The sequence below is a fragment of the Sphaeramia orbicularis genome, chromosome 11, assembly GCF_902148855.1.
Source record: "Sphaeramia orbicularis chromosome 11, fSphaOr1.1, whole genome shotgun sequence".
Classification (NCBI taxonomy): Eukaryota; Metazoa; Chordata; class Actinopteri; order Kurtiformes; family Apogonidae; genus Sphaeramia; species Sphaeramia orbicularis.
In genome coordinates this window covers 54,856,283-54,879,322 of record NC_043967.1, presented here as the reverse complement: position 1 = coordinate 54,879,322, position 23,040 = coordinate 54,856,283, and the positions used below count along the sequence as shown (strand labels likewise).

At 37.1% G+C, this 23,040-nt stretch overlaps 2 gene segments (V, D, J or C); one reads left to right on the top strand and one right to left on the bottom strand.

The window, feature by feature from the left end:
• The first annotated feature begins 65 nt into the window (after window positions 1–65).
• LOC115428195 (immunoglobulin kappa variable 2-29-like) lies at window positions 66–595 on the top strand. The segment is given in 2 exon segments: window positions 66–157; window positions 255–595. Coding segments are annotated over 2 exon segments (390 nt in total).
• Window positions 596–8,762: 8,167 nt separating this feature from the next.
• Window positions 8,763–23,040, bottom strand: part of LOC115427909 (Ig kappa chain V region Mem5-like) — a 96,556-nt gene continuing 82,278 nt past the window's right edge. The window contains 1 exon segment of the V gene segment in view: window positions 8,763–9,270. Coding sequence covers window positions 8,939–9,270 — 332 coding nt within the window.

Genomic DNA, 23,040 nt, shown 5'->3' with positions numbered 1-23,040 from the left:
ATGCTCCAGTGCTCTGGGAGAGTTTATAGTCCTGACACTGGAACTGTGGATGACTGACAGCTGTCCTTCATCACAACACAACACACAGAAATCCTCCTCATCACAACCATGCCTTTGGTCTCCGTCCTCATCTGGACTCTCCTCTGCTTCACTCAGGGTGAGGAAAATCATGTTTGTGTGATGTGACCATCATTTGGAGTGTAGCTGAGTTCCACCTCACCGTCTCATGTCCAGTGTTTCTTCTGTCTCCTCAGGGTCTGTTGGACAAAGTGTTGTTGTGACTCAACCGGCGGCAAAATCAGTCCGACCAGGTCAAACTGTGTCTATTGAGTGTAAGACAAATCCAGCATTAACTGAGTTTACACAGGGGTACTTCCTGAGCTGGTACCAGCAGAAACCTGGAGAAAGTCCTGAACTTCTGATCCACAGCATATCCACTAGATTCAGTGGAATCTCCTCCAGATTCAGTGGAAGTGGAGCAGACAATAAAATCGACTTCACTCTGACCATCAGTAATGTCCAGGCTGAAGATGCAGGAGTTTATTACTGTCAACCTTATCACTATGTCAACAGTCAGTATGTGTTCACACAGTGAAAAACCGTCGTACAAAAACCTTCAGACTGAACAGAAACTGAAGTGACGGCTGCAGCTGGAAGATACTGCACACACTCACACAGTTCAATGAACAAGCACACAATAGGAAAACATGTGGAGTTTGTACTGTTAATGGAAATGAAAAATATTCATGCATTGATCAATTGATTAATTGATTGATTAAGTGATTGAACTAGGTGAAATCCTCACTGAGATTAACCCATGAAGACCAAGTACTACTTTTATGGCAGTTCCCAAATGAATTTTCCTCTATATTTAACCATTTTTATGTGATTTATCACCATTTACGATACTATTATCCTCTGTATTTTGCATTTTTTAGTGTAAACTATGTATTTTCATATATTTAATTTAGCCAGCTGAGGTGGCTCGGGCATCTGTTTCGGATGCCTCCTGGACGCCTCCCTGGGGAGGTGTTCCGGGCATGTCCCACTGGGAGGAGACCTTGGGGAAGACCCAGGACACGTTGGAGAGACTATGTCTCTCGGCTGGCCTGGGAACGCCTCGGTGTCCCCCCGGAAGAGCTGGAGGAGGTGTCTGGGGAGAGGGAAGTCTGGGCATCCCTGGTTAGACTGTTACCCCCGCGACCCGGCCCCGGATAAGCGGTGGATAATGGATGGATGGATGGATATTTAATTTACTGATCATGTAGATGTTCACAAAAACTCAGAGTGAATTAAAGGTTATTTTATAAGAAACCGAAAAAATCTTAGGACAAATGGACTTTTTCAGTAAAGATATCAACAACTGAACATAAACCCGGTGTGTCCATCCACTGTCATTGATTCAACTCCATGGGTTTTACTGGTGAATCAATGTTATAGAAGATGACGGTGTTTCCACGGTAACTACAGAGGCTCTGAACGTCCAAATGGGTCATATCTGATGACCAGGAAAAGATGTATTTTACACCAAATATTTTACATGAATTAATAGGATTAGTGGATCAACAAGTATTAAACAGTTAAGATCTGTAGATGGTTTTGGATGTTTAGGTTTTTATGTGTTAAAAATCTCTTTTCCAAGACTAACATGGGAAAGAAAGAAGTATAAACACTGATACACCATTGTATCAAGATAAAAACACAAAACAAAGTAACTCTCACAGATTAGAACTGAATGAACACAGCATCTGGTTATTAAAAAGAGAATTAACCCATAAAGGCCCAATGCTACTCTTATGGCAGTTCACAAATGTTTTGTTTTGTTTTTTTTTCCTGTATTTAACCTTTCTTAAGTGATTTATCACCATTTATTCTCATATTATCCTCTTTAGTTTGAGTTGTATGAGTATAAATCTTGTATTTTCCCATGTTTAATTACTGATCATGTGGATGTGAATTTGTGCTCAGAGTAAATTCAGAGGTTATTGTATCAAAGAGAGAAAACTGTAGAAATAGTGACTTTTTCAGTAAAATCTCTCATTAACTGAACATAAACCAAGTGTCTTCATCCTCTGTCATTGATCCAACTCCATGGGTTTTACTGGTGAGTCAATGTTATTGAAGATGATGATGTTTCCACAGTAACTAGAGAGTGTCTGAATGTCCAAATGGGTCATATCTGATGACCATGAAAAGATGAAGAACTGTATTTTACACCAATAATTGACATTTTTTGATCAGATTAATGGATGAACAGGGATTAAACAGTTCAGTTCAGTACTTGGTTTTGGGTCTTTATGGGTTAAACAGAATTACAGACATGTTTGGTTTATTATTTTATAATTTACAGCTTATCCCTGGTTGATTTTGTCATTAATTATCAATGTCTGAATCGTAATCATTTAGGATTCTGTGAAAGTCAACTATCAAATAATCTGGACACATATAATTGACAATAATAATAATAATAATAATAATAATAATAATAATAATAATAATAATAATAATTATTATTATTATTATTATTATTATTATTATTATTATTATTATATTATTATTATTATTATTATTAATATTATTATTATTATTATTATTATTATTATTATTATTATTATTAATATGTGAGTGGAAATGTAAAACTCAGAAGGAAGTAAAAGATGAAACCATATGTAATGTTATTCATTTTGTTCAAAATCATCAGTAATCATATGTGTTTGCCATTTGTGACTGTTTATCATGGTACAATCACAATAAAATTGAAATAAATAATGTGTTATAATGAAAAACAGAAACACCAGGTTTGATGTACAGATGTTTATTTGTGGTCAAACACTGAAACAATATTGCAGCAGTGAGAGAAGCCTGAAAATGTTTGCTGTTCAAAGTGAAAATTTGTGATGTTAAAATGAGGTCACGAGCCAAAAAAGCTTGGAACCACTGCTCTATATGCTGACGATAAACTATTTTTGATTTAAGATGAAACCAAATATTTTAATTTAAAAAAATGTAAATGTTGCTTGTTCTATATTGACACACATGCACAAATTTAAACCTATTTACTGATCACATAATCATTACTGACTTAACATAGGATTAATGATGAAAATAACTCTGTTGCTAGAGTCCTCACTAAGATCACAAAAGTGGACCACATTAGTCCAACTCTGAGGTCCTTCCACTGGCTGCCTGTCCGTCAGAGGACAGACTTTACAGTTCTGTTACTGGTCTATAAAGCTCTGAATGGTTGAGGACAAAGTACATCAGTGACCTCCTGACCTGAACAACCCAGACCCCTCAGGTCATCTGGATCCGGTCTGTTGTTGCTTCCCAGAGTCAGAACCAGACACGGAGAAGCTGCGTTCAGCTTCTATGCTCCACATGTCTGGAACAAACTTCCAGAAAACCTCAGATCAGCTGAAACACTAAGTTTATTTAAATCCAGGTTAAAGACCCACCTGTTCTCAGCTGCATTTGAATAGAGTTTATATTCTTTAAGCTTAAAGTTTTTGTCTGTATTTTCTGCTTATCTGTTTTATTTGTTTATGTTTTATCTATTTATCTAATTTTGTTTTGTTTTGTTTGTCTGTTTGTTTGTTTCTCTAATGCCTATACTTTTTATTGCTTCTGCTGTAATACTTTTAATGTTTTATGTAAAGCACTTTGAATTGTCTTGTATGTGAAATGTGCTATAGAAATAAATCTGCCTTGCCGAATGAATATCATGTGAATTCAAGTCTGAAAATCCAAAGGATGCAAAAGATGAAGCTGTCGATAATTTTATGAGTTGATTTTGAAAGAATAACAGTAAAGCTGAAATGATCCATGTATAAAAATCAATTCCAGAAACAACAGGTTTGATGTAGAAACAGTTTATTTGTGGTCAAACACTGAAACAATATTGCAGCAGTGAGAGAAGCCTGAAAATGTTTGCTGTTCAAAGTGTTGAAATGACACAAAGCCAGAGAGTTGGAGAGACAGAGTGAGCTGATGAGCAGAGTCAGAGCAGTAGGTGATCCCCAGTGAGTGGGCTCAGTACTGGGAACACTGGTGTGTCCTCAGTGTGTGTGAGAGTGCAGACTGGGAGCCCTGGGTGGCCTCACAGGTCACAGAGCCCACCTTCCTCCACTGGTCTGCAGGGAGCCTCAGGGTGCTGCTCCAGCTGTAGTGGCCGTCCTTCTGCAGCACCGCGGGGCTCCTGCTCTCCTCCCATCCGCCGCCGCCGCTGCTGCAGTCCACCTTCCAGGACAGACTCCAGTCTGAGGGGAAGCCCTTGTTGGCCAGGCACATGAGCGTGACCTTCCCCTGCTGCAGCTCCTCTCTGGAGGGGGGCAGCACCGTCAGGGTGGGCTCCACTCGACCCACTGACGGAGGAGACACACAGGAACATCAGCAAAGTTCACATGGGACTGAATCAACTCCACCCTTTGGCTGCAGCAGAGGAGGCTGCTGCTTCTGCTGCTCTGACTCAGATTACTGCAATTTTAATTTTTTTTTATTTGACCTTTATTTAACCAGGAAGTTCCATTGAGATTAGGAATCTCTGTTACAAAGGAGACCTGTCCAAGGCAGCAGCCATACAAAGTCCAAACAACATAAAACACATACATGATCCACAATGAACAATAAAACACAAGAACAACTATTCAGCCACAATGGACTCAAGAAAAACAGGGACATTCCTCCTTCACTGCATTCTCCATGATACTTTTAAAATCATTCATAGAAATGAATGTGTGTAGTTTTTACAGTTTTTTGAAGATTATTCCACGACCATGGTGCATGATGGGAAAATGCTGTTTTTCCAAAGTCGGTCAGAACTCAGGGAACAGCCAAAAGCAAACGCTTGGAGGAACGTAGATGGAAACTACTAGAGCTAACAGACAGAAGATTACTGAGGTATTTTGGGAGTTGACCCAGCAGAGTTTTATAGATGAACAGAAACCAGCAAACTGCTCTTCACTGTTTCACTTCCCTGTCTGAGCTCCGTAACCATGGCAACGCACAGGCATCACTGCCCGACCATGACAACAGACAGGTTTCAAGACTAAAGATAAAGACTTCGAGATAAAACTGTTTAAATGTAACAACAAAGTATTCAATAATTAAAGTTAAACTAAAAGACTTTTGTTGTTTCAGACGCTTTGACTCAAACCAACATGTGAACAGACACGTTTTCTGAGTTTTACAGATCTACTGTGAAACGACGACAGACACACTTAACACAGACATGGGTTCTTCTGTAGCTCAGTGAAGAATCTAATAAACATGTAATTAGTTCACTGTTACTGAGTCTGAATAAAAGCACAGACAGATTATAGACAGATCATCAACATGTGAAAACCTGATCACATTTATATACTGAAAAAGTTCATTCTAACATTAAAAACATTTCCTGTATTTCTCCAAGTTGGAAGTTAAAGCAGAAACTCATGAGTTAAACATATTTTCATCCATACTTTGTTATTTCATGATTTAATGTATTTTAAGAAAATTGTTTAAATGTTAGTTTTCAGAGTAAAATAAGAGTTCCTTCATTAGACAGACTGTAATCTGTGTCACTGTAAAGCTTTTAATATTAACTGCAGTTCTATGAACTTAAACTGTGATCCAAGATGTTTAGTTAAAGCCTTAATCTATCAGTTAAAAACATAAAAACTGTAGAATTTGAGTTCATATATGAGTAAACTGTACTTACAGTTAACCTCCAGTCTGGTTCCTCCACCGAACGTCCACCACAGTGATACAAAGTGGTTGAGTCGTCGTACAAAAACCTGTGAGTGTAAAGACACGGCTCTGTGACTCTGAAAACAACAAACTAAGTCAGTGCATAACCTTAAATGGATTAAAATAAAAATAGTGATCACCATAAGATGCTTTTCGGTATTTATTGGATTTTTAAATACATCATCAAGCAGAAATGTCTAAATCAGCAGCAAATAAAGCATCAAAATCCAACAGATTCCTAGTCAATAAAATGTAAATGTGTGATTGGTTTGGTTTGTATTTATTTTGAATATCAACATTTAAAACCAAAAACAACCAAGGCAAAAAAAAAATAAAGAAATACAATTTTATACATACAGTATATATATATATATATATATATATATATATATATATATATATATATATATATATATATATATATATATATATATATTTACACACACACACACACACACACAAAAGAAATGGGATTAAGTGGAATTTATATACTTCTGCCCCTTGATTGACGAGGCAAAAACATGACAAATCAATATAACATAAATGTACTGATTGATGAGTAAATCTCAGAGTCCCTGTTGCAGTGAGTCCTGATTTCCATACAGTGACTTTGCATCAGCAGCACCATGCTCCAGTGCTCTGGGAGAGTTTATAGTCCTGACACTGGAACTGTGGATGACTGACAGCTGTCCTTCATCACAACACAACACACACAAATCCTCCTCATCACAACCATGCCTTTGGTCTCCGTCCTCATCTGGACTCTCCTCTGCTTCACTCAGGGTGAGGAAAATCATGTTTGTGTGATGTGACCATCATTTGGAGTGTAGCTGAGTTCCACCTCACCGTCTCATGTCCAGTGTTTCTTCTGTCTCCTCAGGGTCTGTTGGACAAAGTGTTGTTGTGACTCAACCGGCGGCAAAATCAGTCCGACCAGGTCAAACTGTGTCTATTGAGTGTAAGACAAATCCAGAATTAACTAAGTTTACACAGGGGTATCGCCTGCAATGGTACCTCCAGAAACCTGGAGAAAGTCCTGAACTCCTGATCCACAACATATCCACTAGATTCAGTGGAATCTCCTCCAGATTCAGTGGAAGTGGAGCAGACAATAAAATCGACTTCACTCTGACCATCAGTAATGTCCAGGCTGAAGATGCAGGAGTTTATCACTGTTTCGCTAAACACTATGTCAACAGTCAGTATGAGTTCACACAGTGAAAAACCGTCGTACAAAAACCTTCAGACTGAACAGAAACTGAAGTGACGGCTGCAGCTGGAAGATACTGCACACACTCACACAGTTCAATGAACAAGCACACAATAGGAAAACATGTGGAGTTTGTACTGTTAATGGAAATGAAAAATATTCATGAATTGATTGATTGAAGTAGGTGAAGTCCTTACTGAGGTTAACTCATAAAGACTAAACACTACTTTTGTGGCAGTTCCCAAATGAATTTTTCTCTATATTTAACCATTTTTATGTGATTTATCACCATTTATGATACTATTATCCTCTGTATTTTGCATTTTTCAGTGTAAACTATATATTTTCATATATTTAATTTACTGATCATGTAGATGTTCACAAAAACTCAGAGTGAATTAAAGGTTATTTTATCAGAAACAGAAAAAATCTTAAGACAATTTGAGTTTTTCAGTAAAGATATCAGTAACTGAACATAAACCCAGTGTGTCCATCCACTGTCATTGATCCAACTCCATGGGTTTTACTGGTGAATCAAAGTTATAGAAGATGACGGTGTTTCCATGGTAACTACAGAACCTCTGAACGTCCAAATGGGTCATATCTGATGACCATGAAAAGATGAAGAACTGTATTTTACACCAATTATTGACATTTTTTGATAGGATTAATGGATCACCAGGTATTAAACAGTTCAGATCAGTACTTGGTTTTGGGTCGTTATGGGTTAAACAGAATTACAGACATGTTTGGTTTATCATTTTGTAATTTACAGTTGATCCCTGGTTTATTTTGTCATTAATTATCAATGTCTGAATCACAGTCCTTTAGAATTCTGTGAAGGTCAAATATCATCAAATAATCTGGACACATATAATTGACATTAACAATAATAATAATTAATATGTGAGTGGAAATGTAAAACTCAAAAGGAAGTAAAAGATGAATCCATATGTAATGTTACTCAGTTTGTCCAAAATCATCAGTAATCATATGTGTTTGCCATTTGTCAGTGTTTATTGTGGTACAATCACAATAAAATTGAAATAAATATTGTCTCATAATGAAAAACAGAAACACCAGGTTTGATGTACAGACGTTTATTTGTGGTCAAACACTGAAACAATATTGCAGCAGTGACAGAAGCCTGAAAATCTATGCAGTTCAAAGTGAAAATTTGTGATGTTAAAATGAGGTCAGGAGCCAAAAAAGGTTGGAACCACTGCTCCATATGCTGACAATAAACTATTTTTGATGTAAAACTAAACCAAATATTTTAATAAGAAAAAATAAAAATGTTTCTTGTTCCATATTAACACACATGCACAAATTTAAACCTATTTACTGATCACATAATCCTTATTGACTTAACATAGTATTGAATGAATGAATGAATATTTTTATTTCAGTTATGCACAAAAACACATACATATAAAAAACAAACATAAAATTAACACAACTGGTAACTGAGAAAGGAAGAAGCTGCAGCCACAGGCTTATTTCTGCTTCTCTATTCCCATCCTTACTCCAACTCCACACCTGAAGTTACAGCAGATAAAACATTAACACAAATTCGTCTACATTCAGTTTCTTCAGTCACTTTGAAATCCTATTACTTTCATAGGCCTTGGGAATTTGAAAACTTCAAGCTTTTTTGAAACTCGACAGCGTTTTAACGATGAAAATTACTAATATCATGTGAATTCAAGTCTGAAAATCCGAAGGATGAAAAAGATGAAGCTGTCGATAATTTTATGAGTTGATTTTGAAAGAATAACAGTAAAGCTGAAATGATCCATGTATAAAAATCAATTCCAGAAACAACAGGTTTGATGTAGAAACAGTTTATTTGTGGTCAAACACTGAAACAATATTGCAGCAGTGAGAGAAGCCTGAAAATGTTTGCTGTTCAAAGTGTTGAAATGACACAAAGCCAGAGAGTTGGAGAGACAGAGTGAGCTGATGAGCAGAGTCAGAGCAGTAGGTGATCCCCAGTGAGTGGGCTCAGTACTGGGAACACTGGTGTGTCCTCAGTGTGTGTGAGAGTGCAGACTGGGAGCCCTGGGTGGCCTCACAGGTCACAGAGCCCACCTTCCTCCACTGGTCTGCAGGGAGCCTCAGGGTGCTGCTCCAGCTGTAGTGGCCGTCCTTCTGCAGCACCGCGGGGCTCCTGCTCTCCTCCCATCCGCCGCCGCCGCCGCTGCAGTCCACCTTCCAGGACAGACTCCAGTCTGAGGGGAAGCCCTTGTTGGCCAGGCACATGAGCGTGACCTTCCCCTGCTGCAGCTCCTCTCTGGAGGGGGGCAGCACCGTCAGGGTGGGCTCCACTCGACCCACTGACGGAGGAGACACACAGGAACATCAGCAAAGTTCACATGGGACTGAATCAACTCCACCCTTTGGCTGCAGCAGAGGAGGCTGCTGCTTCTGCTGCTCTGACTCAGATTACTGCAATTTTTATTTTTTTTATTTGACCTTTATTTAACCAGGAAGTTCCATTGAGATTAGGAATCTCTTTTACAAGGGAGACCTGTCCAAGGCAGCAGCCATACAAAGTCCAAACAACATAAAACACATACATGATCCACAATGAACAACAAAACACAAGAACAACTATTCAACCACAATGGACTCAAGAAAAACAGGGACATTCCTCCTTCACTGCATTCTCCATGATACTTTTAAAATCATTCATAGAAATGAATGTTTGTAGTTTTTACAATTTTTTTAAGATTATTCCACGACCATGGTGCATGATGGGAAAATGCTGTTTTTCCAAAGTCGATCAGAACTCGGGGAACAGTCAAAAGCAACCACTTGGAGGAACGTAGATGGAAACTACTAGAGCTAACAGACAGAAGATTACTGAGGTATTTTGGGAGTTGACCCAGCAGAGTTTTATAGATGAACAGAAACCAGCAAACTGCTCTTCACTGTTTCACTTCCCTGTCTGAGCTCCGTAACCACGGCAACGCACAGGCATCACTGCCCGACCATGACAACAGACAGGTTTCAAGACTAAAGATAAAGACTTCGAGATAAAACTGTTTAAATGTAACAACAAAGTATTCAATAATTAAAGTTAAACTAAAAGACTTTTGTTGTTTCAGACGCTTTGACTCAAACCAACATGTGAACAGACACGTTTTCTGAGTTTTACAGATCTACTGTGAAACGACGACAGACACACTTAACACAGACATGGGTAAATGTAATTAGTTCACTGTTATTGAGTCTGAATAAAAGCACAGACAGATTATAGACAGATCATCGACATGTGAAAACCTGATCACATTTATATACTGAAAAAGTTCATTCTAACATTAAAAACATTTCATGTATTTCTTTCTGAGTCACAAAGATCTTTTTAAAGGACTTTTCATCTCCTGAATAATTTTTATAATCATTTAGTTTTTGTCCTAGTTATAACATTTTACAGATATTCAATTTAAAGCATCTATGATGAAGTCTATCACAGATAAAGACTGAATGAAAAATAAAGTCACTGCTTCCATAAAAACACAATCTCTACACAAACATGTTGCTAAAATTGTTGAATTACATCAATTTGTTCATTTCAACATATTTATTTCCTGCCTGAGTTTCCAGGTTGGAAGTTAAAACAGAAACTCATGAGTTAAATATATTTTCATCCATACTTTGCCCTTTTATTTCATGATTTAATGTATTATTAGAAAATGTAATCATTTAAATGTTAGTTTTCAGAGTAAAATAAGAGTTCCTTCATTAGACAGACTGTAATCTGTGTCACTGTAAAGCTTTTAACATTAACTGCAGTTCTATGAACTTAAACTGTGATCCAAGATGTTTAGTTAAAGCCTTTATCTGTCAGTTAAAAACATAAAAACTGTAGAATTTGAGTTCATATATGAGTAAACTGTACTTACAGTTAACCTCCAGTCTGGTTCCTCCACCGAACGTGTACCACAGTGATACAAAGTGGTTGAGTCGTCGTACAAAAACTTCTGAGTGTAAAGACACGGCTCTGTGACTCTGAAAACAACAAACTAAGTCAGTGCATAACATTAAATGGATTAAAATAAAAATAATGATCAACATAAGCTGTTTCCCAGTATTTACTGGATTTTTAAATACATCATCAAACAGAAATGTCTAAATCGGCAGCAAAAAAAGCATCAAAATCCAACAGATTCTTAATCAATAAAATGTAAATGTGTGATTGGTTTATATTTATTTTGAATATCAACATTTAAAACCAAAAACAACCAAGGCAAAAAAAAATAAAAAATTATATATACAGGGTGACCCAAAAAATCGGGATTTTTGAAGTGCGTATTGGCAGACATGAGCAAGTGGCAGCACTGCGAGACAGTGACCTTGAGCAAGTAAACACACCCCCATTTTAGTAACCATTGGCGGCTGTGCGAGAATTGTTTGGTAACCGTGTGATCTCAAGATTCGGTAACGTTCCCTGGCCCCCTAGATCGCCAGATTTGTCCGTTTGTGATTTTTTCTTGTGGGGCTATCTCAAGAGTAAAGTGTACACGACTCGACCAAGAACTCTGGATGAGTTAAAACAGAGAATTCAGGATGAAATTCATAGTATCCCAGCTGAGATGTTGCAGCGGTCAATGAGGAATCTCAACAGCAGATTTCAAGAATGCATTCGTACAGGAGGACGCCATCTACAGGAAGTAATTTAAAAAAAATGAAAATTCCTTCATTGTTTCTTAAATGGCATGGTTTAAGGTTTCAATTACTATAAATAAAATATTTTTCTTCCATCACTCTTGGTTTTATTGGATTGTTAAAAAGTTCCCATTTTTTTGTGTCACCCTGTATATACAGTACAGGCCAAAAGTTTGGACACACCTTCTCATTCTTTGCATTTTGTTTATTTTCATGACTATTTACATTGTAGATTCTCACTGAAGGCATCAAAACTATGAATGAACACATGTGGAATTATGTACTTAACAAAAAAGTGTGAAATAACTGAAAACATCTCTTATATTCTAGTTTCTTCAAAGTTGCCACCCTTAGCTCTGATGACTGCCTTGCACACCCTTGGCATTCTCTTGATGAGCTTCCAGAGGTAGTCACCTGAAATGGTTTCCACTTCATAGCTGTGCCTTGTCAGGGTTACTTAGTGGAATTTCTTGCCTTATTGATGGGGTTGGGACCATCAGTTGTGTTGTGCAGAAGTCAGGTTGATGCACAGCTGACAGCCCTATTGGACAACTGTTAGAATACATATTGTGGCGAGAACCAATCAGCTAAGTAAAGACAAACGAGTGGCCATCATTACTTTAAGAAATGAAGGTCAGTCAGTCTAGAAAATTTCAAAAACTTTGAATGTGTCCCCAAGTGCAGTCGCAAAAACCATCAAGCGCTCCAACGAAACTGGCTCACATGAGGACCGCCCCAGGAAAGGAAGACCAAGAGTCACCTCTGATGCTGAAGATAAGTTCATCTGAGTCACCAGCCTCAGAAATCGCAAATTAACAGCAGCTCAGATTAGAGACCAGATGAATACCACACAGAGCTCTAGCAGCAGACACATCTCTACAACAACTGTTAAGAGGAGACTGCGTGAATCAGGCCTTCATGGTCAAACAGCTGCTAGGAAACCACTGCTCAGGAGAGGCAACAAACACAAGAGATTTATTTGGGCCAAGAAACCCAAGGAATGGACATTAGACCAGTGGAAATCTGTGCTTTGGTCTGATGAGTCCAAATTTGAGATCTTTGGATCCAACCGCCGTGTCTTTGTGCGACGCAGAAAAGGTGAACGGATGGATGCTACATGCCTGGTTCCCACCGTGAAGCATGGAGGGGGAGGTGTGATGGTGTGGGGGTGCTTTGCTGGTGACGCTGTTGGGGATTTATTCAAGATTGAAGGCAACCTGAATCAGCATGGCTACCACAGCATCCTGCAGTGACATGCCATTCCATCCGGTCTGCGTTTAGTTGGACCATCATTTATGTTTCAACAGGACAATGACCCCAAACACACCTCCAGGCTGTGTGAGGGATATCTGACCAAGAAGGAGAGTGATGGAGTGCTGCGCCAGATGACCTGGCCTCCACAGTCACCGGACCTGAACCCAATCGAGATGGTTTGGGGTGAGCTGGACCGCAGAGTGAAGGCAAAAGGGCCAACAAGTGCTAAGCATCTGTGGGAACTTCTTCAAGACTGTTAGGAAACCATTTCAGGTGACTACCTCTGGAAGCTCATCAAGAGAATGCCAAGAGTGTGCAAAGCAGTCATCAGAGCTAAGGGTGGCTACTTTGAAGAAACTAGAATATAAGAGATGTTTTCAGTTATTTCACACTTTTTTGTTAAGTACATAATTCCACATGTGTTCATTCATAGTTTTGATGCCTTCAGTGAGAATCTACAATGAAAATAGTCATGAAAATAAAGAAAATGCAAAGAATGAGAAGGTGTGTCCAAACTTTTGGCCTGTACTGTATATATATATATATATATATATATATATATATATATATATATATATATATATATACACACACACACACACACACAAAAGAAATGGGATTAAGTGGAAATAATATACTCCCGCCCCTTGACTGACGAGGCAAAAACATTACTAATCAATGTAACATAAATGTACTGGTTGATGAGTAAATCTCAGAGTCCCTGTTGCAGTGAGTCCTGATTTCCATACAGTGACTTTGCATCAGCAGCACCATGCTCCAGTGCTCTGGGAGAGTTTATAGTCCTGACACTGGAACTGTGGATGACTGACAGCTGTCCTTCATCACAACACAACACACACAAATCCTCCTCATCACAACCATGCCTTTGGTCTCCGTCCTCATCTGGACTCTCCTCTGCTTCACTCAGGGTGAGGAAAATCATGTTTGTGTGATGTGACCATCATTTGGAGTGTAGCTGAGTTCCACCTCACCGTCTCATGTCCAGTGTTTCTTCTGTCTCCTCAGGGTCTGTTGGACAAAGTGTTGTTGTGACTCAACCGGCGGCAAAATCAGTCCGACCAGGTCAAACTGTGTCTATTGAGTGTAAGACAAATCCAGCATTAACTGAGTTTACAGATGGGTCCTTCCTGAGCTGGTACCAGCAGAAACCTGGAGAAAGTCCTGAACTTCTGATCCACAGCATATCCACTAGATTCAGTGGAATCTCCTCCAGATTCAGTGCAAGTGGAGCAGACAATAAAATCGACTTCACTCTGACCATCAGTAATGTCCAGGCTGAAGATGCAGGAGTTTATTACTGTTACACTCATCACAAAATCAACGGTCAGTTTGTGTTCACACAGTGAAAAACCGTCGTACAAAAACCTTCAGACTGAACAGAAACTGAAGTGACGGCTGCAGCTGGAAGATACTGCACACACTCACACAGTTCAATGAACAAGCACACAATAGGAAAACATGTGGAGTTTGTACTGTTAATGGAAATGAAAAATATTCATGCATTGATCAATTGACCAACTGAACTTGGTGAAATCCTCACTGAGATTAAAAATGTCTTTTCGAAGACGAACCTGGGAAAGACAGAAGTAGAAACATTGATACACCAGTATATCGAGACAAAAAACAAAACAAAGAAAGTCTCACACATTAGAAATGAATGAACACAGCATGTGGTTATTTCAAATAGAATTCACCCATACAGACCCACTGCTGGGGGAGGTCAAGGGCATCAAAGAAGGACTGCCCACTACTTTCTGATTCATTACTTTTGAACCAGACAAGTTTAAGACAAATATTACACATAAATGTAAATGCCATCACCACTAAATGCCATCTGAAACAGACTCACAGGGTAATATTTAGATTAAAATGTTTTTAAATGAAAAATGTCAAAAACTACTGTGTCACAGATGGACAAAAAATTAACATCTATTTTTTGCAAAAATTCCAAAGTTCTCCAAACTGAAGTTCCCCTGACATTTTCATCCTCAAACGTATTCAGTGTAAACCTTAAACCCTCTACTTTACAACCTAATAATTAGTTAGAGGAAAAAAAATATTTGATCAGACCAAAATAGAAAGAGTTTAGAAAATGGCAGCATCACAGATGGACAACAAAAGTAAATATCAAATTAAACATTTTTTTTAATTTCAATTATCAATATCATTTACATTTATTTACAATATTTAAAACATAAAAATAATATTGACATTATATTCAAATATATCTTGCATAGATATATGCATTGATTAATTTTTAACACTGTGTGTTTAGAATATGATATAAATAATATAATTGTCAAATATCAATGCAATTGTAACAAATGTAGTTTATTTATAGAGTTTAAAAAATGAACCCAGAATGACGGCACTAAACTGGGTGACTTTACAAACATTCACACTCACAAAACTCCTCAGATTTTTTTTTTTTTTTTTCACAATTTTTTTCTCATTTCAAAACACATTTTCCTGAAAATATATGTAATTGCTTACCCAAAAATATAAGTTTTGAGGAGATTATTGTAATTTTTTTTTTTTTTTTATTTGACCAGATGTTAACCTTCCCTTGACTTTTTCCTGCTACTTTTATGGCAGTTCCCAAATGATGTTTTTTCCCTGTATTTATCCTTTCTTAAGTGATTTATCACCATTTATTCTCATATTGTCCTCTTTAGTTAAACTTTTTTCAGTCTAACTCTTGTGTTTTCCCATATTCAATTCACTGATCATGTGGATGTGAATTTGTGCTCAGAGTAAATTCAGAGGTTATTATATCAAACAGAGAAAATTGAAGAAATAGTGACTTTTTCAGTAAAATCTCTCATTAACTGAACATAAACCCAGTGTCTTCATCCACTGTCATTGATCCAGTTCTAATGTTGTAGAAGATGACTGTGTTTCCATGGTAACTACAGAACCTCTGAACGTCCAAATGGGTCAAATCTGATGACCATGAAAAGATGAAGAACTGTATTTTACACCAATTATTGACATTTTTTGATAGGATTAATGGATCAACAGGTGTTAAACAGTTCAGATTATCACACACACACACACACACACACACACTGTATATACACATACATACATACATATATAGATATAGATAGGTATAGATATATATATAGATACACAAAAGAAATGGGATTAAGTGGAAATAAGATACTCCCGCCCCTTGATTGACGAGGCAAAAACATTACTAATCAATGTAACATAAATGTACTGATTGATGAGTAAATCTCAGAGTCCCTGTTGGAGTGAGTCCTGATTTCCATACAGTGACTTTGCATCAGCAGCACCATGCTCCAGTGCTCTGGGAGAGTTTATAGTCCTGACACTGGAACTGTGGATGACTGACAGCTGTCCTTCATCACAACACAACACACACAAATCCTCCTCATCACAACCATGCCTTTGGTCTCCGTCCTCATCTGGACTCTCCTCTGCTTCACTCAGGGTGAGGAAAATCATGTTTGTGTGATGTGACCATCATTTGGAGTGTAGCTGAGTTCCACCTCACCGTCTCATGTCCAGTGTTTCTTCTGTCTCCTCAGGGTCTGTTGGACAAAGTGTTGTTGTGACTCAACCGGCGGCAAAATCAGTCCGACCAGGTCAAACTGTGTCTATTGAGTGTAAGACAAATCCAGCATTATATGAGTTTAAAGAGGGGTATCTCCTAAGCTGGTACCAGCAGAAACCTGGAGAAAGTCCTGAACTCCTGATCCACAACATATCCACTAGATTCAGTGGAATCTCCTCCAGATTCAGTGGAAGTGGAGCAGACAATAAAATCGACTTCACTCTGACCATCAGTAATGTCCAGGCTGAAGATGCAGGAGTTTATTACTGTCAAGCTCTTTACTATATCAACAGTCAGTATGTGTTCACACAGTGAAAAACCGTCGTACAAAAACCTTCAGACTGAACAGAAACTGAAGTGACGGCTGCAGCTGGAAGATACTGCACACACTCACACAGTTCAGAGAACACAGTAATGTTGATTGTTATGAATATTCACACTTTTATGCACTAAAAACTAATTGATTTTACACCATATATGTTCATTTAATGTCAGTCATTAAATAGTCGGTGTCTTAATGTTTGATGACAGTGAATATTTATTATCTTCATCCATTCTATATTGTTTTTTTTTTTGTTTTTTTTTTTTCAGATCAAAGTTTGCCAGACGCAGCAGTATCTGAGTTATTTGTGTGAAAAACATCCAGACTAAAACACTGAAGCAACAAAATGTGATGGTTTTATGTCATTCTTCTGAAGCCAGTCACAAAGCCCACCTCAGCACAGACGCTTTGACTCTTCGATAAAGAACGCTTTGTTGACTTTTTAGGAAAAATCAAGTATGATTAATTAATATAAATTGTCAATGAAACACATTCATATAACAGTTATCAGCAGCAAATAAGCAGGAATGTACTACAGGAGATGACAGAGAAAAGAATGTTGCCATGCTATTTTCTCATTTTATTTATTTATTTATTTATTTATTTATTTATTTATTTATTTTTCTATTCTATTTTCTCATTTTAAATATTGTGTAACTTTTGGCCGCCTGCTGTGTAACATGTCAAACATGTCAAGCTTGTTCAAAGTGACATGTCAGGGCTTTTCCATCTACTCTCTCTATTGTTCAAGTGTCCCTTTTACTGTTTAAGGTAAAATGTGTACATGGGTGGAGTTGACCGAATATAGACCTGATTGACTGTATATTAGCTCTGTAATTCTCTTCTGAAAAAGACAGCAGGGGGCCAGGCTTTGTACGAGTGTGGTCTGTTGTCTCATACATTCTCACATATGTAACAATATATGATTTTTATCCCCAATTCAGTGACTTTTGTGTTTTTGCTTCAGATTTTCCAGAGTGTTGATAGAAACCTCTTCCATTACAGAGACTAAAATGACTGCATTTGTTTGAATGTTCTGCATTCTAGTGGTCAACACCTGAAAACACATCTATGAATACACTGACTTTAAAGTATATATGTAAAAAAAAAAAAAAAAAGTTCATGTATTTTTACAATCGCACAGCAAATATTGAGCATCATATTTACTGCATCTTCATAAGGCAGCAGGAGCATTTTACCTACTATTTTTTATTTCCAGATGCATGTTTAAACAGTTAAAAACCTACACTGCAAAAAATCTAAATCTTACCAAGTGTATTTTTCCTCATTTCTAGTCTAAATATGTCATCACACAAAATAAGACACAATAACCTAAAGCAGGGGTGTCAAACTCATTTTAGTTCAGGGGCCATATTCAGCTAAATTTGATCTGAAGTGGGCCGGACCAGAAAAATAATAACATAATAACTTGGAAATAATGATAACTCCAAATTTTTGTCTTTGTTTTAGTGTAAAAAAAACCCATTAAATTGTGAAAATACTTACTTTTATAAACTATCCAAAAAAAAAAACCCAAAAAAACAAACAAACTGAAATTTAAATAAAAAAACATAAGAACATTTAATGCAATTTTAACAATATTATTCCTCAACTTATCATTTGTCCATGTGCAATATGGATCAGATCTACAATGACGCTAAACACTGAGGAACAGGCAGAAAAATTGTTACAATTGTGCTTAATTTTCTTTAGGCATTTCAGGTTGTTCATATTTGTTCAGGTTATTCACATTTTAGTGTCACAGGATAGTTTGTAAATGTTAATATTTTCATAATGTAATGCTATTATTTGCACTAAAAAAAAAAAAAAAATTAAGTTAATTCTAGATTTTTTTTGTCTTAATTGAAGATTTTTTTTAACTTAATTGAAGATTTTTTTTTTTTTTTGCTTAATTCAAGATTTTTTGCTAAATTTGAGATTTTTTTTCGCTTAACTGAAGATTTTTTTTTTTTTTTTTTATTTAATTGAATAGTTGTTTTTTTTTGCTTAATTGAAGATTTTTTTTTTACTTAATTGAGGATTTTTTTTGGCTTATGTTACGCCCCGGCCTAGGGGTTCACTAGGGCGAACATAATGTGCTCAGTTTTGTCCCCTCCCTGCTCCCAAGCACACACGTCAGTCACAAACTAAAATTCACAATATTTATTACTGTTATTTTTTTTTTACTAAACAACTAAGGAAGGGTTAGGGGAGGGAGCGGCTAAAACAACAAACAAAATATCTTCTGAGGAGTTCAAGCTAACTTACCTAATCCAAAATAAATGCAAGAAATAAAATACAGAAAACTAACCTGAACTTTTTAACCAAAAACAGGAGAAAACGGGAAAACAAAAGAGCCAGCCTGCTCTACCAGAAAAAGGTTCAATTTACAAAAAAACTATTTACAACTATGTACAATCGAAGTGTCACACGAGCACACAAAGACTGACGGTCGCACACAGAACACAGGGTTGAGAGCTGGCAGGAGGCAAGAGAGAGGACGGACGGAAGCTCCAGGGCCATTTTTAAAGGGGCCGGGATATCACCTTCCACCAATCAGCAACCTGCAACACAAACCAGAAACAAAAGGGCACAGCACACAGACTGGACGGGGGAGAACACACACACTAAACAGAAAACACACATAAATGGACAAATTATGACCCAGGGTCATAACAAGGTCAGGGTCATTCAAGATTTTTTCCTTAATTTAAGATAAATTATTTTTGCTTAATTCAATTCAAGACTGTGGAATTTTTGCACTTGGCAAAAACATCCCAGGGGCTGAACTGGACCCTTTGGCGGGCCGCATTTGGCCCCTGGGCCGCATGTTTGACACCCCTGACCTAAAGCGTAACTTTTCAGTGAGATATAAGAACTTATTTTTAGACAATAGATCTGGAAAATCTTATTTCAAGAAATCATACCAAGATATTTTTCAGTTGTTCCATTGGCAGATTGTTTTTGCTTAATTCAAGATTTTTTTTTTACTTAATTCAAGCAAAAAAAAAATCTGCCAGTTCTGGTCAGCTGATGTTTTAAGTGTGTATGATAAAGTGTTATTCCACAAATATATTGGTTTGTGTCTGTTTATCCAATAGATTTATGAATGTTCCAACTTAAAGAACCTGTAAAGTGAAGGTATTGTAATGTACAGAAAGTGTTTTGCTCTGATTAAACTCAATTGTAATTAAATTTGTAAATTTGTGATTTTCAGAGTGTGTTTGAGATTCTTATATGAACATATCTTTATACTTCTGTGATTATCAGACCAGTGGTTGTTGATATTGGTCTATTTATGATCTGAGCCTCTTGGTTTTAAGTCAAAATGTTGAAAACTCAGTGACTTTTTAACAGTTGTGTTTCTGGTTCAGCTTTGGTAAATGTGGTTTAATTAGACGTGCAGTCAGAGATGCTGAAAAGTCTGTTCTGTAGTAAAGTAAATTCTAATTAAATGAATTTTAGTGGCTGATGAGACAAATTTGTGGAGTCAGTATAGATGAAGGTCTGAACCACATTCAGTGTAAATCAACTGTACAAAGTTTAGAAATAATGACATGTGAAATAAAGCAGTTCTCAGACAGTGTTCATTGTCTCTGATGAATTTATTGACATGAATATTTCCCATTTACACATCAGACTCAGTTTGGAGTTTATTCAGCGGCTGTTATTATCTGTCCACATATCACTAGAACGGCTGTAAACTATGACACATGTTACAGAACAGTGTTTACATCTGGTATTTGACAGTTTATCTGTTCATCAAGTCTGAGATGAAGACTTCAAATGTTTCACTTTGTCCTAAAAAAACTCCAACTATAATCACACAAATCACAATAAAAACCAACAAACAAAAGCAAAGAGTTTGACTAAAATAGAGAAAAGCCATGAATCCATCATTTCCCTTGAGGACATTTCCATAGTGAACCAATGACAACCTGCATTTAAAAAAGAGCAAACTCATCAAAATAAAACATAAACCCACAAGTAAACAAAAAAATCAAACTGTAACAGAATAAACATGAATAAACTGTAAAAACTGGAGAAACTTTACCAAAGAATCAGGAGCATTTTACAAGATTCAAGCAAAGATCAATACTTCAAACATTCTTCAACAATATGAACTTCTCTAGTACAAAAACTGTAATTCAAGTCTGTTCTTATTAGAGATAAACATCAATGCATCAGTTTTCAGTAATGATAAGATTTCAGATCAGGACAAGTGAATACGATGGAAGAACAGTGACGCCTGTGAACATGTGTTACTGTAAAAAGAGCTGAAACAAATATTCAACAATGTTTGCATAGAGTCTATTAAAACATCACACCAGCTTTCAGAGCTTAGTTTAAACCAACAGGTAAAGACCTCAGCTCTAAAATGAAGCAAATATGGAAGGATCTTAAAGTTGTAATACCGCTGACGGCCACTAGATGCTGCTCCAAACACCCCGGCTCCCATTGACTTACATGGAACTTCTGTTTAAAAGTTTTTTACATTTACATTACATTTACATTCATGCATTTGGCAGACGATTCTTTCCAAAGCGACTTACAGGGGATGAACCAAAGTAAAAGAATAAAATATAAGAATAGATTACAGACATAAAGCAAATGTACAATTGAAAACAGTGTTGTACAGAAGAATAAAAAAGCAAAATGATAGACTAGAATATAAGAATACATTAAAAAGACATAAAAATGTTTTTTGTTTTTTTTTCCCCAAAAGTCATTCTGGTCTCATCTGTGTATGTGGACTCTCTAATAACCCTGGTCTGAACATTAAATGCCTCCATAATAAAAGTAGTGACTCACTAATACAGACAAATTCAGTCCAAATGCTGGTTGGCTGTAGTTTCCAAATATTTTCTGGGGTTAAAATGTGAAATAGTGAGAATTAATGAGTGAATGGGTTTTAGTCCAAAGGAATGTTTGTGTCAGAGCTACCAGATCTACTTCAAAACACTGTACATTAGAGTATATTCCCTTCTTTAGGTTCTATATACTAGAACATTTACAAATCTATTGGATAAATGTTCATAAACCAGTGTATATGTGCAATAGCACTTTATCATACACACTGAAAACATCAGCTGACCAGCACTTTTCTTATTTAAGTAACTGAATTCAGGCAGATTTGATAACTTTGTTTGTTTTCTACAGTTTTCCTTGAGTTGGAACATTTCATACATGAACAAAGACAGAGGATGCATTAACCCTTTGACCCCTGAGACATTATTTCAATGAAAAAGGCTGCTGTGAATTTGTGTCTGTTTCAGGTTCATTAAAGCTGCTGTGAGTATGTGCTCGTGTTCCTTTTCTTCAGTGGTTTTGTTTTACTCTGTGTTGTAGGGTCAAAACAGGTGGAAGAACAGGAAAAGACAAAGAGAGGAATTTAAGTTTGAAAGGTTTGAAACAAATAAAGCACTCAGAATCAGAGGCGATTTCTCACAGACTGCAAGGGAAGCTCAGCTTCTCCTAAAATTATGAAAATTAAATGGTCAGATATGTACGGTTCTGTTGACATTTCATTGACTCAAAATGTGTTTGAACACGTTCATCTCACAGACCAGTTGGTTCAGAATCAGTTTTATCCCAAATCAGTGGACTGGATGTTGTTCACTTCTCCTCCATTCCCGTGTCTCTGTTTTCTCATTCCATCTCTGCTCAGTGCATTTGTCCGTAGATACTCAGCGTCCATGCACTTCAATGGGACTGAGTGGAACTGGTTTTTTCATTGCCCCAAAACTGGACAGTAATTGGATAAATGCCATGATGTTGTCCCACCCCTGGACACTCTGCGTCTCTGGGGGTGAATGGAGCTGTGGGCGGAGCTCAGCCAGGCTGGACACTGAGATTCCATGTGCTGATTGGAGGATCGGTCGAAAGGCTGAATCCCATTTGACTGACAGCTGTTTTCAGATCTCCTGCTTCACTGACACAGTTCAGTTTAATGCTGTTGCGCATTCTGCTGTGAAATCGAGAGAGGAAGCACTACGAAATTACTTGTTCATTTCTTGCACTGGAAATAAAACACACTCATTGTACTTCCTTGTTTCAATTTAACATAATTTCAACGTTTTCTTGTTTCAGTTACATAATTTAAAGGTGGGGTCTGAGATCTTGGAAAAACAGCTCGAGCTAGCTACATTTTGAAAATACTCAGTTCAACAGTCCAAACCCCTTTCTTCAGACGTCCCTCTGAAGCCACACCTCCAGAGTGGTGGCACACGCAATGCTTGTTCCCGAGGGTTCACGAGC